The 17,485-nt window shown below is 59.7% G+C and overlaps 1 protein-coding gene across 5 annotated transcripts in view; it reads right to left on the reverse strand.

Annotated features, from left to right (window-relative positions):
- The window catches only part of RAI1 (retinoic acid induced 1), a 140,620-nt gene that overhangs the window by 1,755 nt on the left and 121,380 nt on the right, over nucleotides 1–17,485 (reverse strand). For 2 of the 5 annotated variants that reach the window (XR_010321045.1, XR_010321046.1), the window contains exons 3-6: nucleotides 17,252–17,425; nucleotides 10,035–15,618; nucleotides 2,295–5,198; nucleotides 811–860 (exon numbers count right to left, since the gene is read on the reverse strand). Coding sequence is in view for 1 of the 5 variants with exons in the window: in XM_064279387.1 (XP_064135457.1) it covers nucleotides 811–860; nucleotides 5,105–5,198; nucleotides 10,035–15,602 (5,712 nt within the window). In the remaining 4 variants the exon portion in view is untranslated. The remainder of the gene's footprint in view (nucleotides 1–810; nucleotides 861–2,294; nucleotides 5,199–10,034; nucleotides 15,619–17,251; nucleotides 17,426–17,485) is intronic. The other 3 variants (XR_010321048.1, XM_064279387.1, XR_010321047.1) reach the window with 3 other exon arrangements.

A 17,485-nucleotide genomic window follows, 5' to 3' on the forward strand; every position in this document is an offset into this window, starting at 1 on the left:
ACGTCTCACATACTTTAGACATGTTATTTTCAGGAGGGGCCAGCCCCAGGAGAAGGACGTCATGCTTGGTAGAGTGGAGAGTCCGAGAAAAAGAGGAAGGCCCTCAAGGAGATAGATTGACACGGTGACTGCAACAATGGGCTCAAACATAGCAAGGATCGTGAGGATCGTGCTGAACCGGGCAGTGTTTCCTTCTGTTGTACCTGGGGTCCATATGAGTCGGAACCGACTCAACGCACCGAACAACAGAACTAGTCCAGCTGGAAGCTCCGCCCCGCCCCAGTAGGTGCTTTCCAATAAGCCCCGCCCCTGACGCGACCCCCGCCCCGCTGGAGGCCCGCCCCCAACCACACCCTGGGACCGCTAGGCCCGGGTGGCTTCCAGCGGGAGGCGATCGTCCGCTCCGCCCCGCCCTGCCCTCTCTCAGTCCCCTCTCTGGGAGGGCAGTGGGGAAGCCCTCCCAGGTATCTTCCGGGGCCCCCTCCAGGGAATTCGGGGCGCCCAGGACCTGACGGATCTATACAGCGTCCTTTCGGGCAGCACGTGCCCACCTGCTCCCGCCCCACTCATCAACCGCGAATCATGAGGCCACGGTGGTGGCGGCGGATCAGCGCTGAGCTGGGAGGTGGCGCGGGGGGCCACCGGGACTCCTGGCATGGCCAGGAGAACTCCCTCCAAGAGCTGGGTCTTGCTGGGGGTGTCCTGCCTGTGCAGAGACGTGGGCAGGGTGCGCTCCGGGACACCTGGCTGGCAGAAGAACTCTCTCCCAGAGCTCAGCCTGGCTGGGGGCACCCTCCTGTGATCACCTACCTTATGCTTGGGACATTTCAAAGAAAAGTTCTCTTCCATGAATATGCAACCTGTGACCAAAGAGAAGTGTCTGTGGTTAGGACAGAGCAATCCAGAAGGGCTTGTGGTGTCTGGTCAGGGGGAGAGGGAGGGAGCACCCACCAGTCCACCTAGGTCATTTCCTTCACAGAATAAATCAGATCCTGCTTAAAACCCCACAATCCCAACTCTGGCCCTGCTCTGTGCTGGCAGCTGGCCCCACCCCTCAGCCACAAAACACAGCCCAGGGCCTTGCTTGGTGGCATTTGTTACTACTTCCTATTCTATTATTTATCAATCCTGGGAAGGAGGCCCAGAGGACACCAGTTTTGCCTCCTTGGAGGATCATATCCCGTCTCTAGAAGAGGCCTAGACCCCAGTGGGTACTCCATGAATGTTTGTTAACTGACTGGATTTAGTCACAGGTCTGGATCTCAATGCCAGCCCGGCCCACCGGTTACTACTCTGAGCCTTGATCTCTACATCTGTAAAATGGGCATGATGCCACCTACCTATACGTCTCTCATGGGGAGTATAAGCCACCAGCATGGTCTGGCACAAGGCAGGTGCTCAGGGGCTGGGGGCTTGTTCCTGGGGGCTCCTGTCCTAGCCGAGCAGGCCAGCTAAGCAGAGGGTAGGGGAAGGAGGAATAGGGGGCTTTGGGCCTGAGCAGATCACTGCAAGTGTCCAGTGTCTAGAGGCACTGCCCACCCTGAAGGGTCAGAGAGGATGGAGGAGTGCACCCCGCCCTTGGTGTTCACCTGGGACCAAGGTATGAGGATATTTCCATGAGTCCCACTCCCCTGCCTGCTGCCACCTAGGGAGGCCCTGGCTTTTCCCACTGGTGCTCCCACCCATCTTCCCCAGCTGCATCCCAGGTCCTCCTCCCCTCCCAAGCCTTGCCAGCACTGTCTTGAACATACCCACAAATGCCTGGGAGCCAGACCTACACAGGAGCTCCCCCCACCTTCTCCTGGCTCTCAGGCTGCCAGTCATAGAGGGCTCCAGGCAGACCCCTCTCTTGGTGTCTGAACCTGGGAACCTCGGGCCTAAGTGAAAAGGTGCTGGCGGTGCCACTGGTTGGTGGCCTCTGCTGAGTCACTGCTTTCCTCCAGAGTAGGGCCTCTACATGGGAGGGGAAAAGGGGTGGCTAGGTGCCAGGGCAGCAGTGAGGGGCAGAGGCTGGCAGCCTGACCCAGACACCCAGAGAGTCTCTGTGGGGCCCCACTTGGAAGGCATGGGTGTTTGGTGGGTACGAGGAGTGCTAATGAAGGCCTGTGGCTCAGATATGGAATCGGCCTGGCCTGCTGTTCCTCCGTTCCCCCTCACCCCCAACCTTTCCTGGCTGGCTAGGGCCGCCATCTTCCAGAGCACCCAGGGAGAGGGCGGCATCGCTGGCCCTCCCAGCCTCCCAAAGGCTCTCCTCTCTCACCACCCCCGCCTGCCATGCTCATTCGCTCCCTCACCTTCTTTGGCTTCAGCTCCTCGGTTTGCCAGTGGTCCCCCTTCAACTCCTCCACCGCTGCAGGCTGTAAAATGACGGTGCCCTCTCTCCCCCTGCTCCCCTGATGGCCCCCCCCACCTGCTGGTGCTGGTGAGTCTCTCTAGAACCTGGCTGTGACCATGCCCCGTGTGTCCAAAGGGAACCTGCCCTCTGTGACTGCACTGCTAAAACAGCCCCAATTCTCCCCCTCCTGTAGCCGAGCCTTTTTGCAATGGAACTGTGAAACCGCCCCCGCCCCCACTACCCGCCCATCAGGAATTGGGATCTGTTTTCCACCACTTGGATCTGGGCTGGTCTTGAGACTAACTTTGGCAGATAGAATGCTTTGGAAGAGCCGTTCTGTCAGTTCCCAGCCTAGGCCTTGTAACTCTGGCCACTTCTGAGCCCGCCGAGGCCATGAGGATATGCTGGCTTGTGGAGTGTGAGTGACCACGTGCAGCAGAGGCCATGCTCAGCTGACGTCATTCTGGATCATCCTGAACCAGTGGGCCCAACAGCACACTACAGCCCAAGAGTGAGCTTGGCAGAAAGAAGCCCACTCTCCCACCATAAGAAATAATAAAGGGCTGCTATTTAAGCCACAGAAACCCTAGTGGCATAGTAGTTAAAGAGATACAGCTGCTAACCAAAAAGTCGGCAGTTCGAATCCACCAGGAGCTCCTTGGAAACCCAATGGGGCAGTTTTACTCTGTCCTTTAGGGTTGCTATGAGTCTGAATCATCTCTTGCCTGAACTGTTACAGTAGTCCCATCAGCTCTTTCTTACACACAGTTCTGATCTCGGTCAGTGCCTTGCCTCTCTAGCCTTGGGCCCCCCTCCTACTTCAATCCAGTGTCTTTATGGAGGTCTCTGTTATATGGGGAATACTTCCAGAATCTGATTTATAACAAAAGTTCTGTTGCAAAAGCCTGATGTACAAGTCCCAACACTAATCAGCCACTGCCCACCCCTTCTGTCCTCTGGTCTTTCAAGGCCTGGCTCAAATGTCACCTCCTCCTAGAAGTCTTCTGGGATTGCCTCTAGCTCAGGCAGGATGAATCTCTCACAGCACACATTCTCCCTGTCTGGTCTGCATCAGGCAAGAATCAGGTTCTCCCTGTGTGTCCCACTCAAATGTGAGCCCCTTAGGGGGCTGGACAATATTGGGGTAGGAGCAAGAGCATGGGGTATGGAATAAGGATGTGGGACCACACCCTGGTTATGCCCAGGCGATGCTGTGTGGACCTTGGATGAGGCAACTTCCCTGCAAAGGAGCAAGTGGAGGTAACGCAGGTGCCTACATAGGGCACGACACAAAGAAGGTGCTAAAAAAATCACAGCAGGGTGAAAACTACAGCCCATGGTAGCTGTTAATTAGTTGTGAGGCCATGTGTCTTGTTAAGTAGCTGAGTCCAGATTAAAATCTGGTTTTCCACGCTTGTGGGGTGGACAGGGGAGCCAGCTGTTGGCTCAGCCCTCCACGGAGCTGTCACCACTCAAAGCCTGGCTTGGGGAGGGGCGGGTGCCAGCCAGGACCAGGCAGGCAAGTAGGGACAGGAAGCAGTCCCCTGCCCAGCACAGCAGGAGTGTGCACCAGGTCGGGAGGAGAGGCAGCTGGTCTCTAGGCAGTGGGAGGGTCCTGCTGGCCTTGGGAGAGTGACATGGCCTCGTCTTCTCCATCCACGAAGCAGGGTCATGAGCATGTCATCCCTCTTTCAGCTCAGAGGGAGGGGTGGAGGGAGCTGGAGCCTCCCACCCCCTAGCTCTCTGTCCACATCTAGGTAACTCACCTGGTGGGGCATGGGGTGAGCACAGGGAGGGAGACAAGGGAGACAGAGGTCAGGTGGGCTGAGGCTGCATTCCCTGGGACCCCCATATGGCCAAAGACTTGTGTGTTTATTATTCCACTCCCTGTTCCAAATAGCTCCAAGAAGAGATTATTATAATCCCCATTTTACGGATGGGGAAACTGTGTAGAGACTTGCTCAAGGCCACACAGTAAGACTGCCACCAGGGGTTGAATCCATGTAAAAGCTGCCCCTAAACCTAAAATAACTCCATCATGGATGACTAAAAGGCCAAGGTAACCAATTTCTTCCTTTGGATGAAGTAAGAATTGTCTTTGAGCCTTGCTCTCCCCACCTAGGTGATGAGGGTTGAGGCTCTCAGATCTCTCTAGCCCTTGCAGTCTGTCATTCTGCATGCCTGGCAATAGTAGGTGCTCAACAAATGAGTTAGAGTAGAGAATGGGTGAGAGGCTCCAGGGGAGCCTGGTCCCGTCTTTAGACCCTATCACCCTGCTTAAACATTCCATACCTGTTCTCCATCATCAAAAGATAACTTGGCCTCAGTTGCTCTTCCGAATCTCATCTCCTTCCACTTCATTCTGTTTTTGCTATCCCTTCCCTTCTTCTCTGCCCAGGGAACTCCTACTCATCCTTCAAAGGCCCAGCCCCAGTACGCCTTCCTTTCTGAGGCCAGAGATCCTGCCCACCCCTTGGCAATGACAGCTTCTTGAACAGCTCTCCATTTTATAACGTACGCCCGGTCTCCCCCATCAGACTGGTCATTCTTCAAAAGGGGGTCTGGGGACTGACTCATCTTCTGTCCCTGGCATTGCCCAGTGCAGGCCCAGGTAAAGAAGAGGCAAGGAGATAAAGAACCTCTGGGGCAAGAGAGAAGGAAAGCCAAGGGGTCACATGGGGCCTGGACTCAAGGAGCTGTGCTCAGGGTCCTCCTGGTCTGCATGACAGGCCTTCAGGACCCTTCCTGCCTCTGCGGGCTGGCTCTTACCGGCATCGCTGGCACACGGGTAATGGTAGGTGTGGACGCATCCTTTGTGGCAGCACCCAATGGTGGCCCCGGCTTCTTGGCAGCTGGAACATGTCTGGTGAAAAGAGGGGAGGCAAGTGAGTCTCTGCTGAAGAGCCCTGCCCTGAAGTTTTACAAACAAGCCCCCGTCCCCTGCAATGGTCCCCTAAATTGACTGGAGGTGGCTCAAGGCTGAAGTGTAAATGCCCACCAGGCTGGATTCCTGGGCAGTCCTTGGGCTGGTGCTATTGGCTGGGAATGACCACTCAGTGGATGAGCACATGGGTCCTGGCATCGCACACACCTGGTGGAATCCCAACTCTGCCCTTCCGCACTGCCTGACGTTGGGTAAATGACTCCAACTCTCTGTACCTCAGGTCCTCATCTGTCAGATGGGGACACTGCCATGGGGTGCTTGTGAAAGTTCAGTGAGGTAATGTGTGCTCAGCCAACGGCAAAGAACCCAACGCCAGTTACCACTATCGCTGCGGGTACTAGCCAGCGTCTGCGGGGGCTTTTGGGTCCCAGGTGAGTCCTATGTGTGTCCTCATTCTCCTAACAGCCTTTGAGGTGGGCAGCTGTCACTCGCTCCCTTCACCATCACTTTACAGATGGTGAAACATGAGCCTCCCACGCCCGACAAGTGATGCATGGGTTTCTCCCCTAAGGCAGCAGATTGTACCCTGGGCCAGGAGTCACCATCCCACCCCAGGATGAGTCAGGCACCTCCCCAGGACTCAAGTTTCACCTCTGAAAAGGAGGAGATAAGGAAGCCAATCTCCTGAGATGCTGAGTTCTTATAAATGTTGGCCACCCAGCCCTCAGTGAGTCCCTGAGCTTGGGGGACCCACTGTGCCTGGCCCGGTTCCTAGGGGACAAGATGGCGATGCCAATGCCAAGAAAGCTCTCGGAAGACCAAGGACAAACTGGAGGACTGGGGAGGGACAGGGACTGGCCCCAAATCACAAAGACTCCAGAACCACAGCCCCTCGTTGTATGGACGGGGGCTGAGAGGAGCCAGGAGGAAGCCATTTCCTTCCACTCACCCAGCAAGTCAGTGGCAGTGGTGACAAGGCCCAGGCTCACATGTTAAGCTGCTGAAACAAGTAACGATGGCTCACTATGTGCCAGGCACAGCCGGCAGCCTCATCCTCTTAACCTTATGAGGCTGGTGGTGGTGTTCATTTACTGGATTTACTAGTGAAGAAACTGAGGCTCAGAGAGGTTAAGTAACACAGAGCTTCAGCAGCAGGCTGGACTCTGCCGCACATGGCCACAACCACACCCTATACTGCAACAGGCAAGGACAGGGCTCCATTCAGGGCTGAGGGGACCTCCTCCTACCCCTCTCCAACCTACCCCTCCCGGACTAGCCCAAGACTGTCCTCTCTGGTGTCCAGAGCCGAGGCTGGGGAGGTCCAGCGTGGAAGCTGAGGAACATTCTCGACATTGGGTTTTCACATGACCCTTCTGAATGGGCAGCTTCTTTCTGGGCAGGGCCAGGGCCTCCTGGGGCCAAATATCCCCCTAATCCTGACCCACAGAGAGATGATAAAGCAGGAGTGGCCCAGACCAGGCCCAAGTCTCCTGTCCAAAAGTGGCCCTTGGTGTGCTTGGATGTTTAAGGGGTAACAGTGGGGACTGCTCTGGCTGAATAGGGGATTGGGGCTTCTCTCCTCTTTCCTGTGCCAAGGCCCCCCAACAATCCACGAAGTAGGCACACGAACGATGCCCATTTTAGAGATGAAGAAATTGAGGTAGGGGAGATGGAAGTGTCAGGCGCTCCTGATCCCAGCACCACTGCCCCAGCTACCACAACAGGACTCACACTGGAGGAGGCAGGAGCCCCAAATTGGGGCCTCTTCATCAAGTTGAGTCACACATCAACCCCCCCCACCCTAAAGCTTCTGTAGAGCCAGGCATCATCTCATGGTGGGGTGCGGGTGGGGGGCTTGAATCAGTCCTGGGGGGTCTACACTCTCTGGGAGAGTGAGATTCCAGGAGGTAGGTGTGGCAGGGCTCAGAGAAAACAGGCTTTGTGGGGGTTCCCATGACAGAAAACAAGGCTGGGGGGACACTGAGGGAAGAGGGGTGCCCCCAGGGTCCCAGGCAAAAGTTCTATCTCTCCAGAGACAAAGCTGAGACCAGAGGGACAGCGGGTATGATGAGGTGGTGGCTGGCCTCCTCCCAGAGCCCCTGTGGGTGCCAGGCAGGTCGGTCACAGATGCCCCATCTGATCCTGTAGCCTTCCTAATGGGGCCAGCACGTCACCAGGAAGGCTCCCAGAGGCAAGCGCCTTACCTGAGTCACACCCCAGCCCTCAGCAGAGCTAGGACTGAAACTGGGGCTATTAGTTCCAATGGATTGAGTGGTGGCCCTGAGTACCTTCTCCTCTGGGAAGGGCAGGTGCAGCCAGGGGCCCTGGGAAGCCCATCCCCCCCCACCCACCATTGCTTGCATTTTGTGTGGGGGCTCCACTAATGAGCTCACCGAGGCCTTGGGAGGGCAACCTGCACTCACCTTCTCTGGCAGGGAGGCCCTTTGGCCCTTCCTGAGCTGCCCCAGATGCCTTCTGTCCAGAGGCAGGGAGCTGCCGCACCGGCAAACACCTGAGGCCTGTTCTGACCTTTCTGGGGAGGCCCTGTGGCGGCAAAGGCTGGCAGGCCATCTTTTGAGCATGGACAGAAGCCAGAGTTCAGCACTTAATAGCTGTGTGACCCCGGGCAAAGTCCTACCAGATCTCTGTGCGGGTAGTGTGGAGGGGCCCCGAGCCCTGGGAGCAGGAGGTGGGCCTGAGGTACTACTCTGTGCTCGTGCCCCTCCCCCTGACCCAGGCTGTGCTGGGTGCAGGGGAAGGGATGTGTCTAGGGGTAGATGGGGTGTGAGCAAGTGTCAGGGGGTGGGCCGAGACTGGCCTAACCAAGTGGTATAGACAAGAGCCTAAGCAATGAGTTGCAGGATGGACTAGAAGCGAGGACATGCAGACAGGTGTACATAACACTTTTGAGAGGTAGGCTGTGAACAGCAGAAGGGTAGGGGCCAGCTGGGACTGGAAGCTAAGGGTTATTATTTTTTAATGACAGGAGAAACTGTAGCCTATTTAAAGGCGGCCAGGAAGGAGCCAGTGATGAGAGAAAAGCAGAGAAAGCATGAGGGAGAAAAAAGAATAACTGGGAAGGGAAGAGGGGAGAGAACCTATGGGGCCATCCTGGCAGGCTGGGAGGAAGGGCCCAAAGAGGGTCTCTAACCTTCCTTTGGGCTGCAGGGGGCTGAGCCATGCACTGATACACATAGGCTCCTCTGGAGAGTGGTTTTACCAGGTAAGCCACTAGAACCCCGGTGGAGAGCAGCTGGAGGGAGGGTGCTGAAGGTAGCAGCGTGGAGGCAGCCATGCTGGGGCAGGGGGCCTGGGAGGGTGGGTGAGGGCTGTGGAGGCAGCCATGCTAGGGCAGGGGGCCTGGGAGAGAGCCACTAGGTGGGCTTTGGCCTGGGTTCTGGGCATCGCCATGGGGGTGGTGTACAGTGGCCAGAGGCACAGGGTGGTGGGGCAGCTGCTTCCTGGCACTGAGCTCCTCAGATACAGGCAGCCTTCAGGGAAGCTCCTGAGGCCCAGGCTAGCCCAGACACCCCTGGCTTCTCCTCCTCACTAAGAGCTATTCCTTGGATCTGACCCTCCATTCGGAAGCAGAGACCAGGGCCCAGCATTCAGCATACTGAAGGAATAAACGAATGAGTGGGTGAGTAACCTGGGTGTGGAGCAGGGCAGCTCCTGGGAGGGCAGTCTTCACAGAAGCCCTAGAAGGCGGAAGTAGCACAGGCCCAGGGAAAGAATGCTGACCCCACCTGCCCCCAGGCCCCTTGAGCTAACAGGAGGCAGGCCTTCAGGGGTAAGGAGAGCTTTGGTGGTCCCTCCGAGTTGCTCCAAACTTCATCTGCAGAATGGCCTGTGCTCCCCCCTTGGCAGGGGGCCACTGTGAACGCTGGGTGTCTGGCAGTAGTAATGCTGTTAGTAGCAATACTGCTCCCACTGCGGCTACCTGGAGCCCTGGTGGCACAGTGGTTAAGAGCTTGCCTGCTAATCAAAAGGTCGGCAGTTTGAATCCTTGGAAACCCTGTGGGGCAGTTCTACTCTGCCCTATACGGTTGCTGTGAGTTGGAATCGACTCAATGTCATGTAACACCAACACTACTACTACCACCGCTGATCTGAATATCGGATACTCAGAGGGCACTAAACATGCATGGGCACTGTTCGAAAGGCTTCACAGGGGTCGATCTTTTAATCCTCACAGCCCTTCCGTGGCAGGTGTCACCATCCCCACTCTAGAGATGAGGAAATGAAGGCACAGAGAGGTTAAGTAACATGGCTCAAGGCACACAGTGACCAAGGGGCCATGCTGGCATTTGAACTAGAGGCACCAGACCTCCCCGACAGGGTGTTTTCAGGCCTCTCCAGTCGTCTGGTCCTGGGGCCGTCCTACCAGGTGGGAAAGGCCCTGTCACCAGGGCAATGTACCAACCACCTGCTATTCCCAGGGGTCTCCTAAGTGCCCAGCTGCATTTAAAGGTGAAGAGCTGGTACCTGGGGCAGACAACTTGCTTTTGAGGGCTGGCCTTATGCTGGCTTGTGGTCTGTTCTGGTCCCCTTAGGAGAAAGGAGGACCAGGGGGCCCTAGGTGGTCTAGAGCTGGAAGGTTTGGGTGAATGTGAGTGGGCCCTGGGCTGGGCAGGCAGCACAGGCTGGACAGAGGGGTGGGCATGTAGGTGCCTCTAGTCCCTGGGCACCCCAGATGGCGTTCCAAGTCTGTGGACATTATTAATGTGTGGTGTGTGCATGTCTGAAAGACGAGGGGCTGCCAGCCTTGTCCTTCAGAACCCCAAGCTCCCCACCTTGGCTGGCCTGGCCTCTTACCATGTCCATGGCCACCTTCATGGCCTCCTGCAGCCCAAAGAGCTTCCCGGCCACCAGGTAGACCCCGCCTGTCCACACAGCACAGGCCTCGTGCACCCAGTGCTCCTGGGTGCCCCCGCTGGGCTCCGCCGAGTCCTCCTTGCTGCACTCATGCTTGCGACTCTTGTCAGCTGGGGCCGCCTCCTCACCACCATCCCCCTGGCCATCACAGCAGTAGCAACTCTGCAGTCGCCTGGACAGGCCCCGGGCACTGGTGCGCAGTGAGCCCTGCTTGGCTGGGTCAGCTGGGCCATCAGGCCTGGGGGGCTTTCCAGCGGTGGCAGCAACTGCACACTCAAGGCCTCTGAGTGTTCTCTCTAGGGGCAGTGAGGCCTCCTCGCAGGCGCCCTCCAGCCGCACCTTCTCCTTGAGTTTTGGCTTCTTTTTGGGGAGGCAGTGTTCAGGGTAGTAGGGGCCGCAGAGGTCCCCGAGGTCCTTAAAGTTGGCCGGGTTTTGGCAGAGGCAGCAAACAAGGCAAGAGGTACTAAGGGCCTTGGAGACCACGGGCCCCAGGTGCATGGTGGAGGAGAGGGGCAGGGAGGGCCGTGGCTGCAAAACAGAGCCTCCAGGGAGCGTGGCCAGGGAGGCTCCAGCGGCGTCCAAAGAGAAGGAGGATGAGGAGGAAGAGGAGGAGGTGGAGGAGGAAGGCTTCCTATGGGGCTTGGGCTCCTCCCCAGGGGAGTTGACAACAGTGCATACGGTAGTGAAAGCGTCTCGCTTCTCCACCCGCACATAGGGTGAGAAGGCTGGGATCCGGCTGTCAGCCCGAAGCCGTTTGCAGGAGGAAATGTACTTGAGGCGGATTTCAGGTTCTGCAGGATCCAGGGGCAGCACCTGCTGCTGCCGCCTACGTTTGGCACGCCCCTTGCAGGGTGAGGAGGTGGCATTCTTAGCCCGGCCTCGCGTGAGCCGCTTCCGCTTGGAATAGCTGCTGTAGTTTACATGGCCTGGCTGCTTCTGTGCCCTAGTCTGGGGCTGGCAGGGTGGGCCCTCGGGGGACTGGGAGACCAGGCCCAGCTCCTCCATCTTTGGCTTTTTGCCTCCTCCACCAGAAATGTCCTCATCACCTCCCTGCGTGCTGTTGGCCCTGTCCCGTGGGGTCGGGAGCAGAGCTGGGCCCAGGTGGGGCCGTTTATCCAGAGGGCCTTTGGGGAGTCCCAGTGCTCCAGCCCTGCCCTTCCTGCTTCTCTTCTTAGGAGCCAGGGTGGTCCCTCCGGGTGGCAGGGCCTCTGGGGATGTAAAGGCCTCAGTTTTGAAACAGTCGGTTGAGGACAGTTTCTTACTGTTCACGAGTTTGCCTTTTAAGGATCTGTTGTTCGGACTTCTGCATAAAGGGTCAGCCCCCAGAGCTGCTGGGAGCTTCTGCCCCACACCCGTGGTTAACAGCCCTTCTTCTGCCCCTGCAGGGCTGCCTCCCGTGCTCTTGAGCCCCCGCTCCTTCTCGGGGAGGGCTGGGCTCAGGGGGTCAGCAAGCGCGGCCCCAGGTGCCACTTTGCACGCGAACTTCTTGAGGCTGGGCGAGGTGATCTTCTGCACGATGGCCTCCAGCTTCAGTCCCCGGCCCTTGCGGGGGGGCAGCACCTTGGTTTTCATGGCCCCCTGGAAGGCAGCCCTCGAGGCCATCTTGATACAGACGCTGGGAGCCTCTGGGGGTGGGGGCTTTGCAGGCGGCTCACCACCACTGCCCTTGGCCAGCTTGGCTTTCTTGGGAGAAGACAACCTCTTGAAGAGGGTGAGGGTGCCCTCGGTCTTCTCCTCTTGAGCATCCCCCCCACAGCTACTGCCGCTGCTGCCACTGCTCCTTAACACCAGGCTTCGCTTCTTGGTGGGGACCGGGGCCATGAAGGAGGCCTTCCGCTTGAGCGCGTGCAGGGGCCGCTCAGATGACTTACCGATGCTCCCGCCGGGCTTGGGGACCCGTGCCCGCTGGCCTGCCCTGCCCTCCTTCTGGGGGCCACCAGAGGCCTTGAAGGGCGCAGGCAGGTGGTTGTTTGTGAGCAGCTTCTTGGTGGTGCGGCAGTTGGGCAGCCGGCTCTCTGTCGGCCGCCTCCGCTTGGCATGGAAGGCCTCCTGGGTTCTGGTGCGGGACCGGAGAATCATAGAACGCTGGTCTTTGCCTGGGGTGCCAGGCGAGTCCGGCTCCTTGGTTTTTGAGCCCATGGGGCTGCTGTCGGAGGCCACAGGCAGGGCAGCAGGGTTGCTGGGGCTGGATGCAGCCTTGGGCGAGGGCTTCCCCACCCGTTTGCCTGACTTGAAGGCCGCTCGCTGCTTGCCCCCTAGCCGGTCTGGGGGTGCGGGTGTAGTGGGCAGGCCCGGGGGGCCAGGTGTGCGGGGCTCGCTCAGGGCTGTGAAGGAGCGCGTGCACATCCTGGGGAGCCCTTCTGAGGTGCCCCGCCCCGGGGCCCCTGCCCCTTCCATCTGCCCCTGGGGGGGTCCTGCACAGGACTCAGGGAGCAGGAGGTCCTTGGGCAGGGCTGGCGCCCTGCACGGGGGGTCCTCGGCCTCGGGTAGCCCCCGGTGCACCCGCCGACTCCGCAAGCTTTTGCCCCGTGGCACGGGCTCTTTCTTGGCGATGGGGGTCTCGGGCACAGCAGGCTTGTTGAGCTTTGGGGCCAGCGAGGTGTCCGGGGTGGTGGTGTCCCCTGGCACCCGTTCACCATCAGGGCCTTCCTCGCCTGGCTTCATGTGGGACAGGGAGGCCTCGAACCAGCTCTGGACCTTGGACTCAGCGCCCACGGTGGGGCCCAGCAGGATGACAGAGTCCCCCGACAGGTGGCAGGGCGAGGCCCAGCCAGATTTTGCGTCCAGCGCCTCCTCCACCTCCTCCTTAGTGCAGGCCAGTGGGGCCTTGGGGGACAGCGGGTCCTGCAGGCTGGGCCTGTGCTCGGGGCTGCCCAGGAGCTCACACAGGGAGGAGTACTCTTCCTCGGCCTCTAGGTCCTCCTTCCTGCCGGCAGGCGGTAGGAGCGGGAGGTCCCCAAAGTCAGCGGCAGCACAGCAGTGCCGGCTCTCCTCCAGCCAGCGGTCAGCCTTGCCCACCTCGTGGCACTGCAGGAGCCCCCCAGCCTCCTCCTTCACCCCACCCGCCTCCTCCTGCTTGAAGTCCCCAGGCACAGCTGCCTTCTCCCCTGTGGGCTCCTCCCCCTGGAAACTGAGGCAGGCCGGCGCCTCCTGGGCACCCTCTTTGCTGGCGCCCTCCAAGGCCTTCCCGCCTGGCTCCAGGCCCTTGTTACGTTCCCCAGAGTGCAGGCCCCACCGGGGGCAGGCGTCGCCCAGGTTCTCCTCTGGCCAGGCGAAGGGGTTGTTGCTGTCTGCTGAGCCAGCGGTGGCTGTGTCTGGGAAGCAGTCGAAGGCTGCTGTGGCCGGGTCTGTGGGGGCCGCCCCGATGAGGGCCTTGGTGCCGAAGGAGAGGGGCCCAGCCGTCTTTTTGGGGTCAGGAGTAGCAAAGCCCACGGTGGGGTCCTCAAACAGCCCTGGGCTGAAGTCCTTGGTGTTGCCGCCCTTGTCCAGCTGCAAGGGGTCAGGCAGAGCCTCTGGTTCCCCTGGCCGTGGCCACCCGCTCTTGGCTCCAGGGTCCAGGCAGGTGCTATGGTTCTCCAGAGAGAAGGGAGGCTTGCTGACATCCTTGCCCAGACTGGGCCCCTCGGCCCAGCCCTTATCAGCCTTTTCCACCATGGCCTCCTGCAGCCCCAGGATTTCAGAGGCCAGGTCCTCCTGTGCCAGGGCACTGAGCAGCAGCCGTGGACAGTCGCGCTCACCTGCCACAAACTTGGAGAAGCTGTCTAGCGGCAGGCTGCTGTGGAGGCTCTGGAAGGAGTCGTCAGACTTGGTGGACATGTCATCTGGCGAAGTCACAGAGCAGGTGGACACAGACTCAGGCTTGGCCTTGGAGTTGCTGTTGACCCTGGCAGGGCTGCCACGTGCCTGGTTGCAGTAGAGGAAGCTGCGATCCAGAGGGTCCTCGGAGCCACTGAGGTAATCAACCTCCGGGGGCTCGGCGTGGATGGACTGTGGGGTGCTGCTCAGCGGCTCCGACAGTGGTGTGCCCACTGGCTCAGCCAAGTAGCTGCTGCCCTCAGGGCTGCAGTGCTGGCTCTTGAGCTGCTCTGGGGTCCTGGATACAAGGGTCTTGACCCCCTTCTTCTGCGGCACGGCGGCCTTGGAAAGCAGCAGCTGCTGCACGGTGTTGGAGATGTTCTCCACCTGTGAGGTCAGGGCTGTGAGGCTCTGCAGGCTGAGATCCGACAGCAGGCTCTCAGGGAGCTTATCCTTCTGCAGAGGCTTGCAGTTGCCAGCCTGAGGGTCCACAGAGCTGGTGGCATCCGTTGGCGAGGGGTTGAGCAGGGGCATGAAGTGGCTATGGTCGGTGATACCAGCAGGGAAGGCCCCAGTACCAAGCGGCTGCTGGTTGTAGGGAAAGTTCTCCAGGTTTGGCATCAGGGGCGATGGGGTAGAGCTGTAGGAAGGTGAGCGGCCCACGGAGCGTGCAGGTGAGTGGCTGGAGCTGGGGCTGAAGGTCTGGTAGTACTGCTCCTGAGTCCGAACGGCGGCATCTGGCTGGCAGTAGCCCTGGCCTTGCTGCCCGTAGTGTTGGTACTTGGTGAGGTTTTGGTAATGGAGGGTTTCCTGGGCATGGTGCCGGCTCTGAAGGGCTTGTTGCTGCTGCTGCTTCTGCTGATCATAGCTGAGGCGGCCAGATGCGTAGGCATGAAGGTTCTGGACCCGCTGCCCTGGGGCCAGACTGGCGTTGGCTGTCAGCGGCCTGTCGTGGGAGGGGGCAGACGGTGCCGTGCAGCTCTTGTAAGAGTGGGCCCCCTGCCCGCCACCCTGCACAGATGGGGAGTAGGTGGAGGAGGCGGGGAAGGACTGGGAGTGCTGGGGAAAGTGGCTGCTCTGGGGGAAGGGCAGCGGCGAGGTGATGTCGTTCTGCAGCTTCTGCCTCTGGAGTTTTGGGTACACCAGGGGCTGCTGAGGCTGCGGCAACTGTTGTAGCTGCTGCTGCTGCTGCACGTGGAGGGGGTGAGTCCGAAAGGGCAGCTGGGCACCCTGTTCTGGGTACTGCCTGCTGGGGGGCACTGCTGTCTTTTTCATCAAGCTCTCATCATATTTGCCCACGCCCCCCGGCAGGGGCTGTGGCTGGGAGGGTGGCGGCTGTGGAGCCCCCCAGGCCTGCAGGCTCTCCTCTCCACCCGAGTAGCGGCCTGGGTATGGGCTGCTGTCCTGCACGCTGTAGCTGGGGAAAGCTGGCCGCCCCTGCAGGGCCTGCTGCGAGGGCAGGGCTTTGCTGCCTCGGTGGTACTTCTCAGCCACCACTGAGGCTGCCGAGCCAGCAGGCGTGCCTGCATTGCCCTCGTAGCCTGGGTAAGGCTGCTGGTTATAATAGTCCTTGGTGAGCAGCCGCTGCCGATCACAGCTCAGCCCGGCCTGACTTGGCTGCCTGTAACTCTCCAGGCGTGATGTCTCCTGTGAGGTCTGCTGGTAGTTCTGCTGTTTGCCATGGAAACCACACCTTTCTCGAAAAGACTGCATGACTCGGGCTGGTTATCTGTGAAAAGAAAGAGGGAGGCGGAGGGGAGGGGAGGGGAGGGAGAGTGAGAGAGGATCAGATGGGCCACCTCCTCCTGCCCCAGAAGGCAGCCCCCTGTCCCCCCTCAGCTTGCAACAGCTCTGCACAGTTGCCCTGCCGAGCCTCCCACCAGCTGTGCACATATTGACAACTTGTGTGTCAGGGAGGCGGTGCTGTACTTCCCGCGCCCACATCCCCTGCAGCTGAGCCCTGCCAAGGACAGCCACCAACATGGAGGTGCAAACTGGCCACCCAGTGCCAGGCCACTGCCTGCCCGCAGGCCCCCCGGGCAGCTGCCACCCCCAACCCCTGGCCAGCTCCTCCCTCTCCAGCCCCTCCCACCCTTCCCACCCTCCTCCACCGCCTCCCCGAGCCCTGCACTGACAGCTCCAAAGCACTCAGCAGAGTAATCCCAGCTCCCTTGTCCCCTGGGCCTGCTGGAGCCTTTCATCTGGTCCCTGTGGTCCAGCCTTCAAGTGTGGCCTGCCATACGGGGCTGAGGGGGTTTGCCCCCGCCCCAGGGAGAAGCCACCCTGCTACGTCTTCAAGCACACACACACAGACACACACATGAACGCACGCACACACACTCACAGAGTCACACATGCTCATACAGGCTTACATGCGTACTCATGCTCACACTGGCAAACACATATGAACACAGGCACACATGCACACACCAGGCACACGTGCACACCTGTGTACACTCACACAGGCCACACGCACCCCTCCTCCATCACTGCCACGCCATCTGGAATCTGCTCCTTCTCACCTACGTCGGATGATTAGGGCCCCCCGAGCCACTGCAGGCGCACACCGTCCCTGATTCGACTCCCAGGGATGCAGGGCGGGGGCACCTGCTTGTTTTTGATATTGTAGGTGCATAAACAGATTACGTGGCCTGAAGTGAGGGTGCGCATACTAATTGGGGAGAGAGAGACACACGCAGTCCCGTGGCTACAGCCCTTCCCGTGCAAGTGTGAGAAGCTGCGTTCTCTCCCAGGCCTGGTGCTCCGCCCCTCCCGCCTCCACAGGGTCAGGGCTAGGGCATGCTGCAGCCCCATCCATCTGGTTATGATTTTAGAGGTCAGGCCTGGGTGGGGTCGAGCTGGCTGAAGCAGGATTCTGGGTCAGGGAATGACCTGGGGTGAGGTGGGGGTGGGGGCCTTTCAGCGCAGAGCAACTGGATTCACTAAACAGGCAGAAGGTTCTGGAGCTGACAGGCAGGCCAGACTAGCCACCCTAGAAAACACTCAAGACAGCTCAGGAAGGGGGAGGAGGGAGGAATGTGTTGGGCACTGGACCAGGGATCTTGTCGAGGGTCTGGCTGTCATTGGCAGAGTCCCAGAGGGCGCTGGGGTTTACCCTGTGATAATGCTGGCCTCCCAGCCAGGAGGCAAGAAGAACTGGGCCCATGGGAGAGTGGGGCTTTCCAGCTCTCATTCCTCAAGGCTGAGAGGAGGGGGTGGCCTGCCTCAGGCTGCAGAGATTCCAGGGCTCTGTTTTTGTGAGGGTCAGAAAGGGATAAAGAGGGAGACACAGAGCAGACGCTGAGAAACACAAAGAGAGACGGGAGGCTGGGGATCCCCCCAGAAGGGAGGCACAGGCTCACCCCTCTTCCTGTGGCCTGGACCCCAACGTAGACCCTGGGCTCAGTTCAGCGTCTGGGGGCTGACCCAGAGAAGGCGACAGATCCAGTTGAGCAGGACGAGCCCAGGACAGCCAGCCAGGAGCCCTCTGCCCCGGAGTCAGCTCGCCCTGACTTGGAGATGGAGGTGCCGCAGACCTGGGTAGGGTGAGAAGGGAGGCGCCCACAATGTGGGGGACCAGGGTTCCACAGGGCGAG

This window comes from Loxodonta africana, chromosome 2 (genome assembly GCF_030014295.1).
Source record: "Loxodonta africana isolate mLoxAfr1 chromosome 2, mLoxAfr1.hap2, whole genome shotgun sequence".
In the NCBI taxonomy this organism is placed as follows: Eukaryota; Metazoa; Chordata; class Mammalia; order Proboscidea; family Elephantidae; genus Loxodonta; species Loxodonta africana.